Raw genomic sequence first — 26724 nt, 5'->3', positions numbered from 1 at the left:
GGTGACGTTTCGGGTCGAGACCCTTCTTCAGACTGATCTTATCTTATCTTGGTATCATGTTTGGTGCAGAATTTATGGGGCAAAGGGTCTGTTCCTGTGCTGCATTATTTGCTCTGTGGAGACACAAGCAACTGCAGATGCTGGTTTGTAAGAGAAAAAAGACACAAATTGCTGGAGTAGCAGCAGGTCAGAAACATCTCTGGAGAGGTGACCTTTCAGAGTCAGGTCCCTTCTTCAGACTCAAAGTCTTCAAATTTCAGTACAAAGAAGGATCCTGACCAGAAACGCCACCCATTCCTTCTCTCCAAGATGCTGACTGACCTGCTGAGTTAATCCAGCATTTTGTGATGCCTTAGAAACGTCACCTATCCATGTTCTCCAGGGATGCTGCCTGTGCTGTTCTATATTCTATGACACGTGAGTTACAGGTTGCCTGGATGTGACCTGCCTGGAAATAATACATAACCTCTCCACACTTATGCACAACTTCATTCAATAATACACCAAAATTAATATATAATGTGAGCACACCATAATTAAACCTTTCATCCCAGCTTCAAAGCCAATGGAACAAAGGGTTGTTCACAAAGGGTGGCTTCAAAGTCAATGGAACATAGACTGATTACAGTCATCTATTCTAAATACAGATTCCAACACAAAAATCTGTAGGTGCTGGAAATCTAAACTTTCAACACAAAATGCTGTAAATACTCAACTGGTCAGGCAGCGTCTGTGGCGATGGAAACAGAGTTTGCATTCCAGTTGAATAACTCTACAGGAGTTGTTGACAAAGGCTTACAGAGCTGAAAGGTTAACCCTGCTTCCCTCTCCACACATGTTAGGTGACCTGTTCAGTGTCCCTAGCATTTTCTGTTTTCATTACAAATTTCTCGGGATTGACTTACACCACATCACTCAACACTGCATGTATGCTGCATGCCTCAGAACCAGGCCCAGGGGGAATTTCATAAAATCTGCTTTCTCTTAAAACTTTGCCTGCCAATTATTTGGCTGTCAGAGGAAACCAGCGATAAAACTACCTGTATTAACATTAAGAACATTCGAGAACAGCAGATTAGTTTAGTTTAGAGATGCAGTGCGGAAACAGGCCCTTCGGTCCACGCCGACCAGCGATCCCCACATTAACACCATCCTACACACTAGGGACAACTTACAGCTTGTTTTTTTTGTACAGAAGCCAAGGAACCTAAATGCCCACATGTATTTAGAGTGTGGGAGGAAACCGGAGCACCCGGAGAAAACCCACACAGGTCACAGGGAGAACATACAAACTTTGTACAGACAGCACCCGCGTAGTCAGGATTGAACCCGGTGCGGTGCCTGGCGCTGTAAAGCAGCAACTCTACCGCTGCGCCACTGTGCCGCCCTGTGACAATAATAAATATAAACCATGCTATACCTCTTGCAATTACTTGGAGGTATTGAGCCAAGCTGTCCCTCCACGGAGTGGGAAACCACATAGACCCCTCTCTCCAGTGGTCGTAAACATTCCCTGTTTTGAAGATAAAGAGAGGTTCCGTCTGAAGAAGAGTCTTGACTCGAAACGTCGCCCATTCCTTCTCTCCAGAGATGCTGCCTGTCCCACTGAGTGACTCCAGCATTTTGTATCTGTCTTCCTACTTGGAGCCCCAGGCAGCAGCTATTTGGTTTGCATCACTGCCGTGTGTGGGGGGTCTTGCAGCAAACAAAGTGACTGCGGGATCCCACAACACACAAGGCGGCACAGTGGCACCACGGGTGCTGTCTGTACGGAGTTTGTACGTTCTCACTGTGACCTGAGTGGGTTTTCTCCGGGATCTCCGATTTCCTTCCACACTATTTTCAAAGATGTACAGGTTTGTAGGTTAATCGCTTGGTGTAATTGTAAATTGCCCATAGTGTGTGTAGGATAGTGCTAGTGTGCGGGGATCGCTGGTCGTCACGGACTCAGTGGGCCGAAGGGCCTGTATCTGGAAACTAAACACAACAGATGGACTTCAGAACTCCAGGAAGTGCGCCGCTTTCTGAGGGCAGCCCTCAAGTTGTGTCTTTGCTGTCACCATGTTGATGCTTCTGGCTGGACTAATGCAATAGGGACCTGAGATTTCCCACGCACTTTCACCGCGAGCGTAGAAACAAACGGTGTTTATGAACCAGCCTCGTGTCAGCGGCGGGTTGGCCCCAAACCACTCGCTGGATAGACGGAGCAAACTCGCACTGTAAAATACAGCACTGCACCCGCCAGGCACTGCCCTGTGACGGCACCACCCTCCGATCCAGCCCCTACACCACCTCCAGTAGCCGGGCACCAAGGCAGGAAAGGAGCTTCCCCAGAATCGATCCAATCCCTGCCAGCCCCAACACACCAAGCCATCCAAAGTTAAAATGGATCCCTTCCCTTGACCATAGAAACATAGAAAATAGGTGCAGGAGTAGGCCATTCGGCCCTTCGAGCCTGCACCGCCATTCAATATGATCATGGCTGATCATCAAACTCAGTATCCCGTACCTGCCTTCTCTCCATACCCCCTGATCCCTTTAGCCACAAGGGCCACATCTAACTCCCTCTTAAATATAGCCAATGAACTGGCCTCAACTACCTTCTGTGGCGAAGAATTCCACAGATTCACTACTCTATACCAACACACAACAGCCTGCATTCACTTTCTTTTCCAATTATGTTTTAGTTTAGAATAGTTTAGAGATAAAGCGTGGAAACTGGCCCTTCAGCCCACCGAGTCCGCACCAACCAGTGTCTTGTTTTTTATTTGTGTAAGTCCTCTTTCTTTTAGAGTTTGTGTGCGATTTGTGTGCAATTCATTTGTAATTTATGTGTAACTTATCTATACGTTATGTGTAGCCGATGTATAATTTAGACGGGGGGGTGGTGTGTGTGTGTGTGTGTATATATTTGTGTGTGTGTGTGTGTGTGCGCGCATGTGTCAGAGACTCTCTGCCGATAATGCTGCTCCAACATTATCTGATTAATACACAGGAAAGAACAATTAATAGGTCACAGACACCAGAAAATTGGGAACGTATCAGTTTAGTATATTGTCACGTGAAAAGCTTCTGTTGCGTGCTAACCAAAATGCTATTGAGAAATTATAGCAAAATACTAAAAAAAACACAAAATTAAATATAACTTGCATCCAAAGTTAATAACCACATGGCAACACTACTCCCATGCAAGAGAAAGAGCAGAATTGGCAGCTACATCTGTAATTCATTTCCCAGTATTTCTTTACATTGGATGATGTATATTCAAAAGGTCTTGTTTCCTCTTGTTTATATTCTCAAGAGGCTGGCATCGATTTAGTGTGACTTAGCTGCACAGGCAGGCCAAGGAAGGTAGCAGCGAGCAAGGTGTAGATGCTGCTCCAAATGTCAAGGTGAAATTCACGGACCAGTGAGACACAGAATTAGAGGCACTGAAAAAATAAAAACCATAATCGTTCCCAGAGGCAGGAGGGGAAAGCCAACCAACCTGGCTGTGTCATTCAGTTCAGGGAAACGTTCCAAACACAATCAGGGTTCAGTTGCAACAGATGCACAATGCCATCTACATCTCATCAATTACTTTATCAAATGAATGTGGCACGGTGGCGCAGCGGTAGAGTTGCTGCCTTACAGCGCCAGAGACTCGGGCTCAATCCCGACTACAATCCCGAAAACGGAGCACCCGGAGAAAAATTACGCGGTCACGGGGAGAACGTGCGAACTCCGTACAGTCAAGACCGGTAGTCAGCATCAAACCCGGGTCTCTGGCGCTGCGAGGCAGAAACTCTACCGCTGCGCCACCGTGCTGACTCAATGTGTACTCCATTTTGTATTTACAGCTTTTGTTGCATGTTGTAAATTTACTTTTCACCCTTAGGATCGACGTCAGAAGATGAATTGGGACATGTCTCAATGTCAAAGTGTCACGGTAATACCTCGTCTGCTCGGCGCTCGCTGTTTCTCCCACGAGATGTACGAGACTGAACTGGTATATATAACACAACTGTGCGTGTCATCTGCTTGACTTGACATCCATACATTAGCATTACAGATAGATGGCACACCTTCTGTTCCAACCGAGGGAAGGATAATTAAATGGTGTCCATTAGCTCAATTGCCTTGACAGTGACAATGAATTCAACTCCTGGAGTCGAGGATAAGCCCTGGGGCATTGACTGCCACAGGCAGCTCACTCCCCAATGATGTCAGCCCTCGTTCATCAAAGAGCAGAACCTTCTTAAATCTTGACCTCAAAATTAAAATGGAAGCAAATGTACTGTGCAGGAAGGAACTGCAGATGCTAGTTGAAACCAAAGATAGACGCAAAATAGCTGGAGCAGCTCAGCGGGTCAGGCAGCATCTCTGGAGAAAAGCAATAGGTGACATTTCTGGTCGGGACCCTTCTTCAGTGAGTCAGAGGAAGGGATACAAGAGATGTAGGTGGTGATATAGAGAGATATAGAACGAATGAATGAAATATGTGCAAAAATGTAATACGGGTAAAGGAAACAGGCCATTGTTGGCTGTGGGCCAGGTGAAAAAGAGTTACAGATGATGAAAATGTACTTCTTTCCACATTTAGACATTTTCCAGTTCACAACCCAGCTCTGCCTGAGACCGCATGCAATTGTAAAGAGCTGTAGATGTCGGCTAGTCCATCACACAGACCAGACCTCTCACCATTGACTTCATCTACACTTCACGCTACCTCGAGAAAAGCACCCAACATAATCCAAGACGTTGTCCCGCCCTGCTTCATTCCCTCTTCTCCCTGTTCCCATCTGGCAGAAGGTACAGAAACTGGAAAGTGTGCACCAGCAGGCTCAGGAACAGCTTCATCCTTGCTGTTATCAACCTTCTGAACAACCCTTCCATAAACGAGGGTGCTGTGCCATTCACTTCTACACCCATTGCTGACATTGGATGTTGCCAGGACTAGAGGGCAATGAAATGATTGTCACACAGAGAGTGGTGTATGGATCGATATGTCAGAGGAAGCAGTTGTGGTCGGTACGATAGCATCATTTAAAAGACATTTGGACAGGTGCATGGGTATGAACGGGTTATAGGCCAAACATGGGCAAATGGGACGAGTTTAGATGGGGCATCTTGGTCGGCATGGATACGTTGGGACAAAGGGCTTGTTTCTGTACTGTACGACTTAGTTTGGGTGGCACAGCGGGTAGAGTTGCTGCCTTACAGCGCCAGAGACCCAGGTGCGATCCTGACCACGGGTACTGTCTGTACGGAGTTTCTACGTTCTCCCCATGACCTCGTGGGTTTTCTCCGAGATCTCCGATTTCCTTCACACTCTTGTCAAAGATGTACAGGTTTGTAGGTTAATTTGCTTCGGCTCACCGTATCCGTACCGATAATCGACCACCCGTTCATTGGTTCCAAGTTGGTGTAACATGAGTTGGTGTAACCCTTTGCCTGGGTTACATCCACGTCCGTGTGGTACTTGAGAGGTACGGGCAGTTTGGGGTATAACCGGGACCGGGGGGGTGGGGGAACTTATCCTTAACAAGGATGGTGATATCGTTATTCAAACATTTAGTGATTAGATCATTTGTTAATTTTGACTAATTGGTAGTGGGCGTGTTACCACTGTTTTGGTTTATAAATACATATTTTTTATAATAATTGAACAAATTATTTTTGGTTAAAGATAAAAAAAAGAATCGATTCCAGTCAGTCACTACATTTGTAAAGTATGAATTCTCACTTCTGAGAGCACCTAAATTCTCTTTGATTTCACTTTTTTCCCCCCGCAATCATTCAACTCCCATGAACTGATCGATTGGCAGAAAGTTAGACGGCCGCAAAGATTAACTTTGTCCGAAGAAGGGTCTCGACCCGAAACGTCACCCATTCCTTCTCTCCAGAGATGCTGCCCGACCCGCTGAGATACTCCAGCATTTTGTGACTATCTTCGATGTAAACCAGCATCTGCAGTTCCTTCCTAAACAAAGATTAGCTTGTTGTCTATTCTTCTGATGTCACCAGTTTTGAAAACATTACATTTTGTATCTCTCATTTGCTGCATGGAGTTTCTTGAACCGTACAAGTGAGGAATTAATCAAGGTCATGGTCGGAGGGCCTGGAGCGAACGGCACAATGTTACGTTGTCTCTCCCTCCTCCTGCGTTCTCACATGGGCAGTCAACTGCGTGAACGCTGCTGACAGTTGTCTGTGCTCCCTCGATCAGATAAAATGACCTTTTGTTTTGAGCAATACTTCGTTTACTTTAGAGATACAGCGGGGAAACGTGGACCTTCGACCCACCGAGTCCGCGCCAACCAGCCATCACCCTGTGTACACACTAGCACTATCCTACACACACTAGGGACAATTTACAATTATTTTTTTTACCGGAGGATAAAATTAACCTGCAAACTCGTACATCTTTGTTGGAGTGTGGGAGGAAACCTGAGCACCCGGAGAAAACCCACGTAGGTCACGGGGAGAAGGTACAAACTCCATATAGGTAGCACCCATAGTCGGGATCGAACCCGGGTCTCTGGCGCTGTGAGGCAGCAACTCTACGCTGCGCCACCGTATGTCTGACTGTTGGGGAAAGACGCTGGGCATGACTCTCAAGGTGTGCTAGAGCCAGTACTATGTGGTGTAATGACAGCTGGGGAACCCAAACCATGCACGGTATTTATCTCCAAAGAATTGGTTAGGCTCAGGGGGGAACGCTCATCACAAGCCAGCCCACACTTGTGCAGAGAACGCTGCACCGTAAGTACCAAAGGAACTGCAGCTGATCCAGGAACTTCCAACAGAGCGCTGGCTTACTGCAAAATGCCAATCGGGTTTGTAACCAGAAGGTAGAACTGTGATGCAATGGAAGGGGAGGCACAGCTCCTCACAGCGCCGGAGAATCAGGTTCGATCCTGACCTCGGCTGCTGAACGTGTGGAGTTTGTACGTTCTCCCTAAGGGCGGCGCGGAACTTGGCACAGCGGTAGAGTTGCTGCCGTACAGCGCCAGGGACCAGAGTTCGATCCTGAACTCGGCTGCTGAACGTGTGGAGTTTGTACGTTCTCCCTAAGGGTGGTGCGGTTGGCACAGCGGTAGAGTTGCTGCAGTACAGCGCCAGGGACCAGAGTTCGATCCTGCCCTAGGGTGCTGTCTGTACGGAGATTGTACGCTCTCCATGTGATCACGTGGGTTTCCTCCAGGTGCTCCGGTTTACTCCCACATCCCAAAGATGTGCGGGTTTGGAGGCTAATGGGGTTCTGTAAATTGCCCCTGGTGTGTACGATGCCAAAGTGCGATAGTATGGACCTAGCTTATTGGTGGACCTACTACCATGCTATATCTCTAAACTAAACTGAGCTAAACATGCAAGTTTGGAGGATAATTGGCCTCCGTAAAATTGCCCCTAGCATGTAGAGTGGGTGAGATAGTGGCGATCAATGGTCGGCATGGACTCGATGGCTGAAGGGCCCTTTTTCACGCTGTATCTTTCAATTCGATAGGTGAGGAAAATTAAATAGCTCCTCATCCAACAAAAAAGTTTTTTTTTTTTTTTAAATAGTTCTACTTAGTCAAGAATGGTTTATTGTCATATGTCCCAAAACAGAACAATGAAATTCTTGTGTAGGAAGGAACTGCAGATGGTGGTTTAAACCGAAGATAGACACAAAATGCTGGAGTAACTCAGCAGGGCAGGCAGCATCTCTGGAGAGAAGGAACTGCTGACATTTCGGGTCGAGTCTGAAGAAGGGCCTTGACCCAAAACGTCACCCATTCCTTCTCTCCAAACATGCTGCCCGTGCTGCTGAGTTACTCCAGCTTTTTGTGTCTATCTTCAATTAAATTCTTACTTGCAGCAGCACAACAGATATGGAAACATAGGTCTTGTAAAACCCATAACAAAAAAACCTATATCTATATAAATAAAAGAAAACTGACTAATAAACAATAATAATAAAAGATATACAACATCTTAAACCTAGTAGTTCATGTTATTAAACTAGATACTTTAATGCAAGCAAATCTGGGATAAGCCCACATGTTATTTGATAAACATAGAATTAATTTAAATCCACTTTGAGGGTTTCAAGTCTTCTGTGTCTTGGGCACCTAAAGACTTATGAGTGTGTTTGATGCACCACATTTCCTGCCTTGGAATGGAAGTTAATAAAGAGTACAGCAGCTGCAGGAAGGGATGGGCATTATTCATGATCAACTGTGGAGAAAATAGAAATAACATTTGTAATGATGGGAGCCCGAGGCGAGGGATTTAAAAGAGCGCCCTTTCTTTGGAGATATCTGCTGAAATCCAGCGTTCTGATGAAAGTCTCCTCTCTCCCTCTCATGATGATTGCAACAGTTCAAAACAAACAAGTTTTGGCTGGAGTCAGAAAACCCAGAGAAAAGAAGTCTCCACCGTAAAAATATTTATCATCTTGCAGCGGCTCGTACCCCGCGCGCGGGTCGGCGTGCAAAGCAGAAACATTATTCTGAATCGTTTGAGGGGCTTTTCAGAGGAGGCTGCCGTTCACGAAGCTCCGAAGGAAGGGGAGAATAGCCCTTTTCAGTAGAGGTCACTCGATTTGCGCTGCTGAGGATGGTTCAGGCTAAAACCGCCCCTGTCCGTTTCTGCGCAGCAATACCAGCCGACTTCAGAAAGTTCCCACACGACTGCAGTTACTCTGTGCCAATGGGGCAGCACAGTGGTAGCGTTGCTGCCTCACAGCGCCAGTGACCTGGGTTCCATCCCGACTACTGATTGTGCTGTCTGTATGGAGTTTGTACGTTCTCCTGTGACCTGCGTGGGTTTTCTCTGAGATCTTCAGTTTCCTCCCACATTCCAGGTTTGTAGGTTAACTGTCTTGGTATAATTGTAAATTGCTCCTAGTGTGTGTAGGATAGTGTTAGTGTGCGGGGATCGCTGGTCGGCGCGGACTCGGTGGGCCGAAGGGCCTGTTTCCGCGCTGTATCTCTAAACGAAACCAAAACTAAACAAAAGCATTCCTGGCACATTTCACAGATGCATTTACAGGGAACAGTAATTGTTGCAATAATACCTGTCTCGAATACCTCCTCTGTCAGCTCGTTCTATACACCCACCACCCTTTGTGTGAAAAAGTTACCCCTTCAGGTTCCTATTAAATCTTTCCCCCCTCACCGTAAATCGGTCTGAAGAAAGGTCTCGACCCAAAACGTCACCCATTCCTTCTCTCCAGAGATGCTGCCTGTCCCACTGAGTTACTCCAGCTTTTTGTGCCTATCTTCGGTTTAAACCAGAATCTGCAGTTCCTTCCAGTGCAATGGAACAGATTGGACGTACTGTACAACCGTGGGGTCGGCAAGGTATTGTGACGACTAATTTGTTTGAACCAACAGCTGCCGCGTGGAAAAAAACTCAATCAACCAGCACCAAGCCTCGAATCATTAGCTGGGGATTGCTGCCGAGTCTCATGTGCGTCGGGGAACAGTTGCAACGATGCATGATGGGTTTAAGCAATCGTTTGCAATCAGTTCTCACACAGTCAAAGCCACATTGCCACTACTTGGTGGAGCAGTGAACAATCAACGTACCAAGGCACTGACACAGACTATTGTGTAAACTTGATATACAACATGGCCCATTGTCACTGCAGACCATGCACTAATCAAGTTATAAGCACTCATGTTTAAAAACACAATCTGAAGCAACTTCTGATATGTAATTAAATTAAGGCACAAAGTGCTGAGGTAACTCTCGAGTGCCAGGCAGCATCTCTAGGGAACATGGAAAGGTGACGTTTCGGGTCAGAATACAATGGTAGCTTTAACCAAATGGAAGGCATTATGAAAATACAAGTTTTTAAAAAAACAAAGTGCTGGAGTAACTCAGCAGGGTCAGGCAGCATTTCTGGAGTCTGAAAAAGGGTCCTGACTCGAAACTTCACCTGTCCACATTCCCCAGAATTTTTGTAAATCAGCATCTGTAGTACCTGGTGTCTCCATGAAGATACAAGTGGGGGATTAATTTAAAAATAAGAAACCGTGATTAACTATAACATTCTGCAAGAACAGTCCCACTCAAACAGCGATGGGGAAGACCAATATTTGTCTGCGGCTTCAGGCAAAGTCACAAACAACCCTTTTGTTGCTCTCTTGAGTGATGGTCAGGGCGCGGTGGCTCAGCAGTAGAGCTGCTGCCTCACAGCACCAGAGACCCTGGTTCGATCCTTGACTACGGGTGCTGTCTGTAAGGAGTTTGTATGTTCTCCCTGGGACTGCGTGGGTTTTCCCCAGGTGCTCCGGTTTCCTCCCACACTCCAAAGACATGCAGGTTCGTAGGTTAATTGGCTGCCGGAAATTGTCCCTAGTGTGTGGGATAGAACAAGTGTATGGGTGATTGTTGGTCAACGTGGACTTGATGGGCCGAAGGGCCTGTTTCAATGCTGTATCTCTAAACTAAACTCCTGTCCAACTAGATTCATGTTTTACCATCACACACTCTAAAGACATACAGGTTGCTAAGTCAATTTGGCTTTGGTAAACAAAAGTGTAGAATGCCTCCAGTGTGTAGGATAGTGCTAGTGTACGGGGATCGCTGTTCAGCGCTGACTCGGTGGGCCCAAGGGCCTGTTTCCGCGCTGTATCTCAAACTAAATTTGATATACAACATTGCAGCACACGCACTTAAAATTACATGGTGGCGCAGCAGTAGAGTTGCTGCCTTACAGCGAATGCAGCGCCGGAGACCCGGGTTCCATCCCGGGACTACGGGTGCTGCCTGTTCGGAGTTTGTACGTTCTCCCGTGACCTGCGTGGGTTTTCTCCAAGATCTTCGGTTTCCTCCCACACTCCAAAGACGTACAGGTATGTAGGTTAATTGGCTTGGTAAATGTAAAAATTGTCCCTAATGGGTGTAGGATAGTGTTAATATGCGGGGATCGCTGGTTTGGCGCAGACCTGGTGGGCCGATGGACCTGTTTCCGCGCTGTATCTCTAAACTAAAGTCTGAAGGGTCTCGACCCGAAACATCACCCATTCCTTCTCTCCCGAGATCCTGCCTGACCCGCTGAGTTACTCCAGCATTTTGTGTCTAAATTAACCAGAGTAACGTTTTGCAAGAAGTTTATGCAGCGTGTGCCTTGAGCTTATCAGGGCCTGTTGATGACATCACCCAGAGATGAGTCACTCGCAGTCTAAAGCGCTACCACACAATGTCCCAACTCCCTGCAGGATTGCTACACTAACAACGTGAGATATGCGCTGCTCACGCACAAAAACACTGCGCTAATTCCCTCGCATTCAGCCCTTCCACTTGAATGGACGAAGACCTTTTCAAGACAGTTTGCAATTGCAATTCCTTCCTTGCCCTCCCCACCCCCCGCCATCCCTTCCCCAAACAGCTCCTCCCCCCCCCCCCCCCCCCCCACCTCCACCATCCTCACTTTCCATTTTTTTCTCAGGCACTCCAGAGTTCTCAGCGTTACACAATGCAAAGAAGGCCAGCTTTCATTCACCGAGTGATTAATATGCAGAGGCAGCTAGCAGGTTCATCAGGAAACGACCGGCAGTGTACCTCTCCAACAACGGTGCCTCTTGCCAGCAGTTTCTATCAGCCGAGCATCGACTGAAAGAGAGTTAGTGTCTTCGCTTGTGTTACCCAACATCTTCAGTACATTAAATGTGTAGGACCTGAATTTAAAAGAGAGTTAGATAGAGCTCTCGGGGCTAGCGGAATCAAGGGATATGGGGCGAAGGCAGGCACGGGTTACTGATTGTGGATGATCAGCCACGATCACAATGAATGGCGGTGCTGGCTCGAAGGGCCAAATGGCCTCCTCCTGCACCTATTGTCTATGGAGGAAGGAACCACAGATGCTGGTTTAAACCGAAGATATAGGCACACAATGCCGGAGTAACTCAGCGGGACGAGCAGCATCGCTGAAGAGAAGGAATGGGTTTCCATTCCTTGCCTGTCCCGCTGAGTAACTCCAGCATTTTGTGTCTATCTTCAGCACACATTAGGCCTCCATTTGTCACAGCATCTCCCTCCGCAGCTCCTCACCCACTGTTTTCTGGGCCTCTGAACAGACTAATGGTTGTAAAATATATATTAATTTTATTTACAAGCAGGGTCATTTCAAAGACTCTTGAAACAAAACATTTAGTGCTACATGTGATGTACCTGACTGTTGGATGCAAGTTCTGTTTTCCTCTGTCACTGAGGGTTGACTCTGTTACCTTTAATTAAAATACAATGATAGATTCAACCTTTCCCAAAGGGGGGATTTGATTTAAAACCACATGACAAACCTAAAGCCTCTACACAAAATACAACTAGTTCGATGCTTCACCATTCTCCCGAGGAAGAAATCACCTTCAACAAGGCTTTGTCGTGTTGAGGATGCTCAATAACGTAATTGGCAAGCAGTGAGCCTGAACACCTTCCTCTGCCTTCGACCTCCTGTCTGTCCAAGCCACCCCCTTCTGGAAATTTGCTGTGCCACATTTTTTATAAATAGTTGCATCTAATCGCTGTCCAAAAGAAGCACCTATGCACAACATCAGATGCAACCCAGTGTGGTTCACGTTACCCCAGCCAGTAAACAGATGAAAAGCACATTGAACCATCCCCACCTCTCTTTTCCAGCTTTGGCCTCCTCCTATGCTGAAGAAAGGTCCCATCCCGAAATGTTGCCCGGCCATTCCCTCCACGGATGCTGCCTGACCTGCTGAGTCCCAACAGCACGTTGTGTTTCCTCATGACTCCAGCACCTGCAGTTCCACTCGTACCCATCACTCAAAGACAATGGACCAATGCACTCTCAATCCGCTGACTGATGAAGGCCAATGTGCCAAAAACCATCTTGATGAACCCATCTACCTGTGACGCCACTTTCAAAGAACTATGTACCTGCATTCCAAGATCCTTCTATTCGACAATACTCCCCTGTTCTATATTATCCCACTTTCTCATCCGCTCCTTATACACTTGGGGCAATTTTACAGAGACCGATTAACTTGCACGTTTTGGGGATATGGGAAGAAATTGGAGCATCCGGAGGAAGCTCACGTGGTCACAGGGAGAACGTGCAAACTCCACACAGACAGCAGGCAAGGTCAGGATCAAACCTGGGTCTCTGGTGCTGAGAGGCAGTAGATCTACCAGCTTTAACCTTGCTCTGTAACTAAATCTCTATTTCCACAAGCAGATATTCTAAATATGTATACACTCGACACGCACATTTGACAGGCAATAAAAAATTCACGGGATGATTATTTTACGTTCAAACACACTTTTACTCTCACAGTTGTTTTAGGTCCTCAGCCTCGAGGACAATGGACTCCACTGACATGCCAAACTTGCCACAGATCAAATTCCAGCCTCAGGGATTTCTGCACCTGTCTTGTGTTTTCCGTTAGAAAAAGGAAGGAACATTTTCTTCCACTCCTCCCCCCACCACCCCGGCATCTCATCGGCGCTCTGACCCACTGATCCATCTGTATTCAGCGCAGAGTGGTGGACACTACCCGGTCCATCACGGGTACTGCCCTCCCTCCCCCCCACCATCGAAGGGATCTACAGGAGGCACAGCCTCAAGAAGACAGCCAGCATCATCAAGGATGGATGTACCCAGAGTAGGGTACAAAGAACCGGAAGAGGTGGATTTACGGGGAGAGGGGTAAGATTTAACAAGAACCCGAGGTGCAATGTTTTCACCCAGTGGGAGGTGAGCATATGGTATGAGTTGCTAGAGGTGGTAGCTGAGGATAGAAAGGTTTTAGAGACATGTAGGTCAAAGGCAGGTAAATCAGACTAGTTCAGATGGGACATGGATGAGTTGGGCCGAAGGGCCTGTTTTAATGCCAAATGACTATGAACCACACCAGACTCTAACCTCACTCCTGCCATTTTGGAAGGTGGAGTCTGAAAACCGTGACCTCCAGGTTCTTCCCAATACCATCAGGCTCGTGACCACTACAAACACTAATATGAACTACGGACTGTCTTGGTTGCACTTTGGGCTTTTTGCAATAATATTGGGTTTTTGCTTTAATTCATCTTTCTTTTTATTGATTATTTGACTTTGAGTACTGTGTATACAGGCCAGTAAGAATTCTATTGTTCTCCCTTCGGTACATATGCCACCGTGAGGGGCAGCGCGGTGGCGCAGCGGTAGAGTTGCTGCCTGACGGCACCAGAGACCCGGGTCCAATCCTGACTACGGGTGCTGTCTGTACGGAGTTTGTACGTTCTCCCCTTGTCCTTCGTGGCTTTCTCTGGGATCTCCGGTTTCCTCCCACACGCCAAAGACGTGCAAGTTTGTAGGTTAATTGGCTCGGTTAAATTGTAATTCGTCTCTGGTGTGTGTAGGATAGTGCTAGCGTGCGGGGTGATCGCTGGTCGGCGCGGACTCGGTGGGCCGAAGGGCCTGTTTCGCCACTGTATCTCTCAACTAAACTAACCTCTGGAAACTGTACATAAAAGTGCAAGAGATTGTCGATTATTGCAAGGACAGTGGTAGTGTGCGGGGATCGCTGGCAGTAACTCGGTGGGCCGAAGGGCCTGTTTTTTGAGCTGTATCTCTAAAACTAAAAAAACTAGACAATTAAACACTTGACTAGGCTCCACTCCTTTCAACGGCCGTCTCTGTATATTAATAGCCACACCGAACAAAAATCATTGATCTCTGACTGAAAGCTGGTGCGATGCACAGCAAAGTCCAAACACAAGAGTAATGGCTGTTTCTCATTAGAGGCAACACATGCGTTGGGGTAACTGATTGCTGCTGCTTTAGTTATGGTGGTGGGAGAAATGATCCCAAGGTGCAGAAGACAACAGGCAGCGAAATGAAAGATTTCTATTACTGCCTTTATTATTCCACAGGGACATTCAATCAATTTACATTTATTAGTTACACCAGGGCAAGCAAGCACAGAGTGAACACACAGGTCAACACACACAACGGAAAGCACACTGAAGAGTTTACCAGGATGGTGCTGATTCCTCCATGAGCATTTATTCACACTTAGTTTAGTTTAAGAGATACAGCGCGGAAACAGACCCTTCGGCCCAACGAATCCGCACCGACCAACGATCCCCGCACACCAACACTATCCTACACACACTTCGGACAATTTACAATTATACCAAACTAATCAAGCTACAAATCCGCACGTCTTTGGAGTGTAAGAAGAAACCGGAGATCTTGGAGAAAACCCATGCAGGTCACGGGGAGAACGTACAAACTCAGTGCAGACAAGCACCCATAGTCAGGATCGACCCAGTTCTCTGGCGCTGCGAGGCAGTAGCTCAACCGCTGCGCCCCGACTTACTAGTAAAACGAGTGCAGGGTAAATCCCCAGAATAAAATCCCTCACCCAGTCTAAGTCATCAGACCAGCATTGTCGACTGTTCACATTCACCAGTGTTACACTCCGAGTTCACGTTGGAAAATTAAAAGATATTCTTTGCATTAAACCATTCTGAGGGGCCTGGATAGTGCATGGAACACTAATAAAACGAGAGAGCAAATGCATATTCAGAGTTGGCAGGGTTCTGAGTAATTGTCAAGCCAACAAAGGCAGAGTCATAGTGTCAATGTATCCCGTCAGACAATGATATACCTCCATTAAACAATCAGGATAATGCTTCAGCATCTTTGTAATGTTCTCAAAAGGTAGACAATTAATTCTTTTCTCTGTTAGAGGGAAACAAAGACACAGTCAGTGGAGTTTTGGGGAACTCTCTCTGATTTAAGTTTCACGAAGGAGAAAGCACATAATGCGCTCGGAGAAAGGCTCCTACACTACTGCTCTTGAAGATTTTTGCCGGGTTCCCCCCCTCTCTTTCCAGGCAGACAATCACACCAGTGATATTGTGATAAAGCTTTACTGTCACCGGGCCGATAGTGTTTCATTCTTCTCCCTTCGAGATTCTACAGAACTTCTGAACGATGAACAGAACTGCACTTGGAACGTTGGACAAAGTCCACCCACTTTCCAGCAGTTCACAGGCCCGTTAACTAAACATCACAGCCGATTTGCAACGTCTGGTGCTCAGGCTCTGAAACATTCACCGGTTGAACTACAGCGAGACTGTCCCCGCCGCCCCTGCTGCAATTCTCCGGGAGATTACCGTCGGTAGACTGAGCAAAACGCTTTCTACTGTCAAACCCTCAAAGTAGAAACAAAGAGAGGTCACGACCCATGACGCCACCCATCCATGTTCACCACAGATGCTGCCTGACCCGCTGAGTTTGAGTTCTTTTGGGTCAAGCTACCAATCTTGCACAAAGGATGATTCATCAAGAAGGGTCACCCGTTCCTTCTCTCCAGAGATGCTGCCTGTCCCGCTGAGTTACTCCAGCATTTTGTGTCTGTCATTCATCACCATTTGCCAGACTCTGGGTCCAACTTCTGTGTGGATAGGATCCAATCACCGTCGTCCTTGCGAGGATATCAAGTCTTCCGCCACCCTGCGACCAAGATCTCATACCAAGCAACCACTTACTTTGAACAAAGTGATTCTTTCTCTTTCTTGACGAGGCATTTTCAATCTCACCACTTGGCCAACATGATCGAGTCTGAAGAAGGGTCTTGACCCGAAATATCATCAAATCAATGTCAGCCCTTTGGCCCAACTTGACTGCGTTTGGCCGAGACCCCTCTAAACCTGTTCAATCCATGTACCTGTCTATGTCCATCCTCCTCCAGAGATGCTGCCTGACCTACTGTGTTATCCAACACTTTGCAATTTGCTCAAGAAAAGCATCTACTGTTCATTGTTCCTCCAATCTAGCCCTTAATGTCACCAAGATCCAAAGAATTCATGTTCTCGGAACAGAATTAGGCCACTTGGCCCATCGAGTCTACCCCGCCATAGCTGACCTATCTTTCCATCAACCACATTCTCCTGCCTTCTCCCCATTAAGTTTGACACCCTTACTAATCAAGAACCTGTCAATCTCTGAGTTGGTTGTTGACCTGAGGAAAGAGGACGTGAACACAACCCTGTCCTCTTCCCAGAGCTTCTGTAGAGATGGCCAACAGCTTCAGGCTCCTCAGCATCCATATCACCAGCGACCTAATCTGGTCCCATCACACCAATGTTGGCCTTAAGAATGCATATTAGCATATTTACTTTCTTGGGTATCCGAGAAGATTCAACATGTCCACGGGAATTCTCTGGAAGTGCCGTAGAAGGTATCCTGACGGGATGTATCTCAGCCTGGTACGGCAAGTCCTCTGCTCTTGACTGCCTGAACCCGCAGAGTAGAGAACACAGCCCGGTCCATCACCTCCTTCCATCCCGTCCATCTTCACAGTGCATGGCTTCATGAAGGCTGGAGGTATCGTCAAGGATGCTGCCACCCTGCCCCCCCCACCCTCAGACATCCAGACTAACAAATAGTTTCTTCCCTGCTGCTATCCAACTCCTCAACGTACCACCACTTCCCGAGGAGATGTCCTGTACGCTCATCCTTAACCTGTGCGCTCATCCTTAACCTGTACGTTCATTCTTAACCTGTACGTTCATCCTTAACTCTACAACATTCGGTTATTCCGTTATTGTAATTCAGTTTTTTTTTTTTGCACCACAAACTTAGGACTGCACCACAAACTTTGCACCATTCTGTTCTTTGGCACTCAACATTGTATTTATTGTTGTGTTTATCATATATCACATATACTGTGTACATTATCGGCTGCACGCAAACAAGGAATTTCATTGCCCTCTGGTTCATGACCCAGCGGGGGGGGGGGGGGGAGAAGGGGCCGACGAGAACTAAGAGGGACCCAGCGGCGGGGGGGGGGGAGGAGGGGCTGAGAACTGAAGGACCCAGCGGGGGAGGCCCAGAGAACTGAAAGGGATCCTGCGAGGAGCCGCCATAAACAAAGAGGGATCCGACATGGGGCCGTTGAGAACAAGGGGGACCCGACATCGGGCCGTTGAGAACTAATTGGGGTCCACTTGTGGCTACGGCCGGCAGCAGGCCTGGTGCGCCGCTATGGGAGGATAAGATCGTACTAAGAACTGATGAAACATTGTTGGCGCCAGAAACATGGCGACTCTCTGTCGAGGTGAGGTCTGTGGTGTGATTTTACCAGATAGTGTGCAAAAAACAAAGAATCTCACTGTACCCAGGTACATGCGGCAATGTATCATTGAATTGAGACAATAAACTGATCTGAGTGTGAATCAGAACCAGAATTTGATGGGACCAAAGGGTCTGTTCCCCACCTACAACACCACGCGAGTCTTCATCTCCAGAAAGAGAATATATTGAAGTATCTGAAGAAAAAGATTGGAAATGTGTCGCTCTTTGACCTGCGTGGGTTTTCTCCGGGATCTTCGGTGTCCCGACCCGAAACGTTACCTATGCACATTTTCCAGAGATGCTACCTGACCCGCTGAGTTACTCCAGCACGTTGTGTCTTGTTAAACACATCTCCATTGCCTCCACCTGATCCATAATTGACGTTATAGGAGTGTGTAGAGTAATAAAGAACTGCAGATACTTATTTAAACCTTCGACCCAAAAAGCTGGAGTAACACAGCGGGACAGGCAGCACCTCTGGAGAGAAGGAACGGAGGAATGGGTGACGTTTCGGGTCGAGACCCATCTCCAGACTCAAGAAGTCTGAAGAAGGGTCTCGACCAAAAACGCCACCCATTCCTTCTCTCCAGAGATGCTGCCTGTCCCGCTGAGTTACTCCAGCGTTTTGGGTCTATCTTCAGTTAATGGGAATGTACTCTAGCTGACCTTACAGAGGTGTATAATCATGAGAGGAATAGATCGGGTAAATACACAGAGTCTCTTGCCCAGAGTAGGTGTATTGAGCACCAGAGGACACAGGTTTAAGCTGAAGGGGAAAATAATTAAAAGGAATCTGAAGGGTTACTTTTTCACACAAAGGGTGGTGGATGAATGGAACAAGCTGCCAGAGGAGGTAGTTGAGGCAGGGTCTATCCCAACTTTTAAGAAACAGTTTGACAGGTACATGGATAGGACAAGTTTGGAGGGATATGGACCAAACGCAGGCAGGTGTAGCTGGGACATGTTGGCCGGTGTGGGCAAGTTGGGCCGAAGGACCTGTTTCCACGCTGCATCACTCTATGACTCTACTCTTTCGCTGTGACTGACATTCACCTACCCTGCTCTCTCCACACACGCTCTCCCCCTCTGCTCAGCTCTGCACTATGGTCAGTCGATGTTATAAGCGTGCAACATCTGCAAGTTATTATTATTTTTAGATATGGTAAGTCCCCAATAATTTGCTTTTTGAGATTTGCTTTCCTAAACCATCCTATCATTTTAGAACTAGGTTGGCCACTAGTGAAGGTACCAAATAAGGACACACGGTGCTGGAGTAACTCAACGGGTCAGGCAGCATCTCTGGAGAACATGGATAGGTGCCTGACTCACTGAGTTACTCCAGCACTTGTGCCTTTTTATGTAAAGCAGACCTGGAGTGCCTTATTTCTACAATGATTTTCTACAAGGCCTGGATAGTGTGGATGTGGAGAGGATGTTTCCACAAGTGGGAGGGTCTAGGACCAGAGGTTAGATCTTCAGAATTAAAGGACTTTCCTTTGGGAAGGAGATAAGGAGGAATTTATTTGGTCAGAGAGTGGTGAATCTGTGGAAGTCATTGCCACAGAAGGCTGTGGGGGCCAAGTCAATGGATATTTTTAAGGCAGAGATAGATAGATTCTTGATTAGTACGGGTGTCAGTGGTAATAGGGGGAAGGCAGAAGAATGGGGTGAGGAGGGAGAGATAGATCAACCATGATTGAATGGTGGAGCAGTACTGATGGCCTATTTCTGCTCCGGTCACTTATGAACATGAACTTATGAATGAAACTATTGACTTCCCTGAAATGTTGAACCATATGAAAATGTGAAGAAAATACCATTCTATTTTCTCTTGCATTCCTCAAAACCAAAAGATAAATCAACTACCGATCAATTAAGAATTTCCCTATCAGCCTGGTACTCTCCGGTCCAATAAAAATGCTTCCTTGTGGTTTCCCCCTCACACGTTGATGGCTGCACTGAAATAAAACAGTGGCTGTAGATTTGTGCCCCCACGTCTATTCACAATGAACTCTCATGACACAGACCACCTCCCAAAGGCACTGACCTCATCAGCTCAAAGCAGGGTGGGGGTAGGGACCCAAGGGGGAATGAGTGTCAAAGTGCTGGAGTAACTTAAATGACTCAGGCAGCATCTCTGAAGAAAATGCAGAGTCGACGTTTCAGGTCTGGACCCTTCTTTAGTTTAGTTTAGCTTATTGTGCACTCTGGTTATTTTCCCTGCTGTTATTAGACTTCCAAACACACCTCTCATAATCTAGGGGCGAATTACCTCATTGGGACCCTTGCACTTTTCTTTGAACTGCACTTTCTCTGTTGCTGACACCCTATATTCTCCACCCTGTTTATTTTCCCTTATGCAGTACTGGTGCACTGGTGCCTGGATAGCATGCAAAACTAAGTTTTCCACTGTATCTTGCTACACACATACATTAATAACGCAACCCCAACCTCAACAATCCCCATTGTATAGGTTTACAATTTGTCTCATGTGCTAAATTTATCACTCTACATTTCGTCTCATGATTCAAGATGGCAATGCATCCAGCATCCTTCAAAAACTAGTTTCAGGAATGCCATTAATAGTTTCCTTGTGGCCACTGTGACTGTCTTTGAAATGCAATAGATTCAAGTCAAAGTTGCCCAGTATTTTCTTCACCAATTTTGACCCTTGACTCTGCTTCATATCATTTTCAAGAGAGGGGTATATTTAGGTCTTCAGGCTAAAGGAATCAAGGGATATGGGGAGAAAGCAGGAAAGGGGTATTGATTTTGGATGATCAGCCATGATCATATTGATTGGTGGTGCTGGCTTGAAGGGTCATATGGCCTACTCCTGCACCTATTTTCTATGTTTCTAGATTCCTTGGCTTAAATCTTGTAGTTGATTTCAAGTAGCCCAGTAGAAAGAACATCTTCGTTGATCAAGCAACCGTTCATGGTTTCTCAAAAAACAAGATTACATTCCTTGCAAATGTTATTGAGCAAACATGTCTGATCAATTAAGGTCTTGATATCCATTGTAGGAGCCATTTACATATACAATACAAAGAGAGGTTTCATATATATATTTACATATACAATACAAAGAGAGCCATTTACATATACAATACAAACCTTTCATGGTTTCTAAAAAATATACAATAGAAACTGCCATTACATCCATCATTTCTACTTTAAAATCCATACTGCATTCAGTATCAATTACAGGAACAATGACAATAAGGAATAATAATAATATTACACCTAAAAATTGCCAGGACATTTACAATCCGATGTTTAAGCCACTGACCGACTGCAAGTTGATCCCATGCACAATGGGCTTATTAATGGAGAAAACATCTGCTTTCATGTGAAACTCACAAGGGCTTGAGATTTTCGTTTTAAAATCAGACTGTGTAGCAAATGTATCAACTGCCAACAGAGGAACGAGCAAGGAGGATTTGTTCAACGTGTAAGATACATTTTCAGGCTACATTTGCAGAAGATAAAAAATGGACCTCAGTAACACGTCAGATTTGAAGTGCACACTTCCCAGTTATGTTTTGTGTTGCTTCCCGATCAAAGGATCGACACTGCATCCAGTGGATGCAACTGCCAGCTTTCTTTAGGCACCGTAACGGAATGAGTAACACATTCACCGTGTTGTAATGCATACAGTGCAGCACAGGACTGAGTGGAAAAGCACACACACACACAGAGGCAGAGAGAGACACACATACACAAACAGAGCATAGAGAGAGAGACACACAGAGGCAGAGAGAGGGGGGGGGGAAGAGAGAGAGAGAGAGAGAGAGAGAGAGAGAGAGAGAGAGAGAGAGAGAGAGAGAGAGGAGAGAGAGAGAGAGAGAGAGAGAGAGAGAGAGAGAGAGAGAGAGAGAGAGGAGAGAGAGAGAGAGAGAGAGAGAGAGAGAGAGAGAGAGAGAGAGAGAGAGAGAGAGAGAGAGAGAGAGAAACACGCAGAGGCAGAGAGAGATACACAGACACACACACACAGAGGCAGAGAGACAGAGATACACAGATACACGCGCAGAGAGAGATACACAGACACACAGAGGCAGAGAGAGAGAGATACACAGACACACACACACAGAGGCAGAGAGACAGAGATACACAGATACAGGCACAGAGAGAGACACACACACAGACACAAACACACAGCAGCACAGAGAGACACACAGAGGCAGGGAGATAGAGGCAGAAAGAGAGAGACACAGACACACACACACAGCTACACAGAGACAAAGAGGGAGACAGACACAGAGAGAGACACATACACACAAACACAGAGACACACACAAAGAGAGAGACAGACACACACACACAGAGGGGCAGAGAGAGATACACAGACACGCAGGAGACACACACACAAAGAAAGACACACACACACACACACAAAGAGAGGCACAGACAGGCACAGCGAGAGTGAGACAGAGACAGACACAGAGAGAGACACACACACGGAGACACGTACACAATGTAGTCATCTAGAACCTCTCCAATCGTTCACACATCACAAGCTGAACAACACACATCTCTCTTGTTGCCTTGGGCTTTCTTCGTTACATGAAAGGTTCACGGCTGTGGTTTCAGAGTTTAACGTGCGCCTTCTCTCTTCAGAACACACATTTAATCTTGCCAACAAGTCATCTGATTGAAAAGGTAGTTTAATAATCCAGCCAGGGTCTCTGGCAAGCAGCCTGGGGTCTCTGATTGTGGCCAGAGGCGTATGGCCCTCCCCACCCACTCGCCAACAGTGCAGATCCACATCAAGAGCATCTCCACCGACCCCTCCCGCCTCTGTCGTTCCGATGGGTGAAGAGATGCCAACGTGAACAATGGCAACATCTCCACCCAACGCTGGGCACCCACCAGCCTTGCAGCTCCATTGCAGGGCATCCTCCTCAGGGGACAGGGCAAGGGAGTTGCACCCATTCACGAGGGAGGGAAGAGAGGGGATGGGGGAAGAGAGGGGGCAGGAGGGAAGGAGGGGGGAAGGAGGGAGGGAGGGGGGAAGGAGGGAGGGAGGGGGAAGGGGAAGGAGAAGGAGGGAGGGAGGGAGGGAGGGAGGGAGGGAGGGAGGGAGGGAGGGAGGGAGAGGGGAGGGAGGGAGAGGGGAGGAGGGAGAGGGGAGGAGGGAGAGGGGAGGAGGGAGAGGGGAGGAGGGGAGAGGGGAGGAGGGGAGAGGGGAGGAGGGAGAGGGGAGGGAGAGGGAGGGAGAGGGAGGGAGAGGAGAGGGGAAGGGGAGGAGGGAGAGGGGAGGGAGAGGGGAGGGGGAGGGGGAGGGGGAGGGGATGGGGAGGGGGAGGGGAGGGAGGGAGGGGGAAGGAGGGAGAGGAGGGAGGGGAAGGAGGGAGAGGAGGGAGGGGAGGAGGGGAGGGAAAGGGGGAGGAGGGAGGGAAAGGGGGAGGAGGGAGGGAGAGGGGAGGGAGGGAGGGAGAGGGGAGGAGGGAGGGAGAGGAAGATTAGGAGAGAGAGGAAGAGGGGCAGAGGTGGGGGAACAAGATGACAGCTGGCCAACAGCACTGGGTGACCACCCTCTACTTGGGTGACCAGCTCCAGCTGTCTTGGCTGAGAGGGGAGGGGATTGCAACCCGTGGCAGCATCCCACGGGAACATTTGCCATCATCATCGTCTCCCCCCTCCCTCCCTCCTTCTCCCCCTCCTTCCCTCCATCCCTCCCCCTCCCTCCATCCATCTCTCCCCCCCCCCCCCCCCCCCCCCCCTCTCTCCATCTCCCTCCCTCTCTTGCCCCCAAACCTGAGAACAATGCAGGCGAGGGAGTCAGGGAGGGGAGCGGTGAGCACCGTCCCGATGATGGAGGGCGCAAGGAGCTGTGTGTGAGCACCGTCCTGGTGACGGAGAGCGCGAGGAGCGCTGGCGCTGGCGCTGGCGCTGGCGGTGGCGGGGAGTCCAGTCCGCGGGGGAGCTGCGCTGTCTGACCAGGGCGGCGCGCGGCGAGGACAAAGAAACCGCCGCTCGCATTCAAACCCCAGCCCCAGGTGCAGGTGCAAACACATGCACTGCGCCAACCCGCAGCGAGAGAACCATTTGCAATAAATCACACACACACACACACACACACAGTGATATCCTTGCAGAACAAAAATAAATAAAAACGCATCCTTGCTTGCCCCACTGTCTGTCTGTCTCCAATCTGCTTCTCTTTCCTCTTCATCCATTCCCCCCATCTCCTTCAAATCTGAGCAATGCACGGTGCATTATTTAATTTGCAAACGAACGAATGCACACGTATCCACATGCATTTGCAGGTGTGGGTGTTTTACCTGTGGTGGTGATGATCAGGAGGAGCCCGGTGAGGAGAGTGCTGCTGCTGCTGCTGTGTGACATGGCTGCGCTCTGCTCTGTTCTGCTCGTCAGTCCGCTCCGCTCTGTTCTGCTCCGCTCCGCCCGCTACCGCTACTGCCCGCACCCCATCACCCCCGCCCCGCTTTAACACAGCGCGTCTCCTTCCGCGCCACCGCCCGTCCGCGCCGCCGCCCCCGCCGCAAATAGTGCGCCGCCGCCTCACCCTGCCCACCCACCCTCCCGGGATCCGTCCGCCCGCGAACGCCCGCAAAACCCGGGGCCTGGATTCACTCCCCCTCCCTCCCAGCGCCTGCAGGACAATAGACCTCCCCTCCTTCACCCACCCAACCCCAGCACTAACACTTCCAATTCCGAATTGTGCTTTCCTGACACCCGACCGAGCTATAACACAGAGGTTTGCAAAAACAAGGTTCTGCAATATATTAGGGGGTGAAGGGGTAAAAAAAAAAAGCACTATTGGGATAGACACAAAGTGCTGGAGTAACTCAGCGGGACAGGCAGCATCTCTGGAGAGAAGGAATGGGTCTGGACCCTTCTTCAGACTGAAATGAATGAAAGTCAAGTCAAGTCAATTTTATTTGTATAGCACATTTATAAACGACCCACGTTGTCCAAAGTGCTGTACATCAGAAAGGTATCCATTGTTCTGTTTGGAGACATCTGATGATAAAATACACCTGACTCTTGAACACAGTTGTTTCCTGAAGCTCAGAGCTGACTATTTCACCCAGCTCAACCTCTGTTTCAGCCAGATAAGCACTATTGACCATTGGAGATGAACATCATCCATCTCCCTTTCAGATCCATCCTGATGTCTATTGTCTATTGATCTTTGGGCATTTTCTGGGTTTTTTCCTCCTTGCATTTAGGGTTTCTCTTGGTCCCCGGGAGAGGGTCCTCGCTTTGAGAGACATTGCAGAGTTGTAATTGTACCCCAGTCTATCACACAGACCAGACTCCCCCGCCACTGACTTCTTCTACACTTGGAGAAGCAACCAACATAATCAAAGACTTGTCCCACCCTGGTCATTCTTTGTGTAGGAAGGAACTCCAGGTGCTGGTTTACACTGAAGATAGGCACAAAATGCAGGAGAAACCCTGCGGACAGGCAGCATCTCAGGATAGAAGGAACGGGTGACGTTTCGGGTCTGAAGAAGGACCTCGACCTGAAACATCACCCATTCCTATCCAGAGATGCTGTCTGTCCCGCTGAGTCATTCCTGCATTTTGTGTCGATCCTGGTCTTCCTTTCTTCTCCATGCTCCTATTGAACAGAACATACTTTAAAACAGCCATTTGGGTTCTTCCTCAGATGGACACAAAAAGCTGGAGTAACTCAGCGGGTCAGACAGCATCTCTGGAGAGAAGGTATAAACCAGCATCTGCAGTTCCTTCCAACACATTGGATTCTTCCTCTCTGGCCAGAATAGTCCCTCCAGAAGCTGGGGTACTGTCCGATTCACATCTACCCCTTTGCGGACATTGGACTTTGTCTCTGGAACTGATGTTGAGAACTATATTCTGCACCCAGTATCTTCCCCTTTGCTCTACCTATTGTACTTCAGTTTGACTTGATCGTATATATGTATAGTATTAACTGATTTGGTGCAGAGCATGCAAAACAAAGCCTTTCACAAGATCTCAGTGCACGTGACAATAATAGTTTAGTTTATTGTCACATGTACCGAGGTACAGTGGAAAGCTTTTTTGTTGCGTGCTATTCAAACTATACATGATTACAATCAAACCATCCACAAAAGGGAATAACGTTTAGTGCAAGATATAGTCCAGTAAAGTCCGATTAAAGATAGTCTGAGGGTCTCCAATGAAGTAGATGGGAGTTCAGGACCAGGTATATTATTAGGTAATAGACCTTCACCTTCATCTTCTCCTTTGAACCTTACTCAGCTCACCAAATGAGGAAGGATTTTGGCTGCTTCTGGAGTGATCTGCACCTGGCAAAGTGAAAGATACCGGAAGACGCATCGCTGCCCAGAGCAGAAAGGGATTTATTGCCCTCGACATGTTTGCTGAGGCCCGGCCTCTGCCTCCAAGCATCCTGGATGTGAGCAGGTAGACACAAAATGCTGGAGTAACTCAACGGGGCAGGCTGCATCTCTGGAGAGAAGGAATGGGTGAAATTTCGGGTCGAGAGTGAAGAAGGGTCTCAACCCGAAACGTCACCCATTCCTTCTCTCCAGAGATGCTGCCTGTCCCGCTGAGTTACTCCAGCATTTTGTGTCTATCTTCGGTTTAAACCAGCATCTGCAGTTCTTTCCTACGCACTGGATGTGAGCAGATGGCCGCGCCAATTCAGAGAACCATCGGGATCC

The 26724-nt window shown here is 47.8% G+C and overlaps 1 protein-coding gene across 10 annotated transcripts in view; it reads right to left on the bottom strand.

The window, feature by feature from the left end:
• Positions 1-24509, bottom strand: part of ncam1a (neural cell adhesion molecule 1a) — a 372742-nt gene extending 348233 nt beyond the window's left edge. For all 10 annotated transcript variants that reach the window (XM_078426956.1, XM_078426961.1, XM_078426957.1 and 7 more), the window contains exon 1: positions 24349-24509. In XM_078426956.1, the coding sequence (XP_078283082.1) occupies positions 24349-24412 (64 nt within the window). In that variant the 5' untranslated portion in view covers positions 24413-24509. The remainder of the gene's footprint in view (positions 1-24348) is intronic.
• Between the last annotated feature and the right edge of the window lie 2215 nt (positions 24510-26724).

Source organism: Rhinoraja longicauda, chromosome 32 (assembly GCF_053455715.1).
Source record: "Rhinoraja longicauda isolate Sanriku21f chromosome 32, sRhiLon1.1, whole genome shotgun sequence".
In the NCBI taxonomy this organism is placed as follows: Eukaryota; Metazoa; Chordata; class Chondrichthyes; order Rajiformes; family Arhynchobatidae; genus Rhinoraja; species Rhinoraja longicauda.
This window is presented reverse-complemented; position numbering and strand designations above follow the sequence as displayed.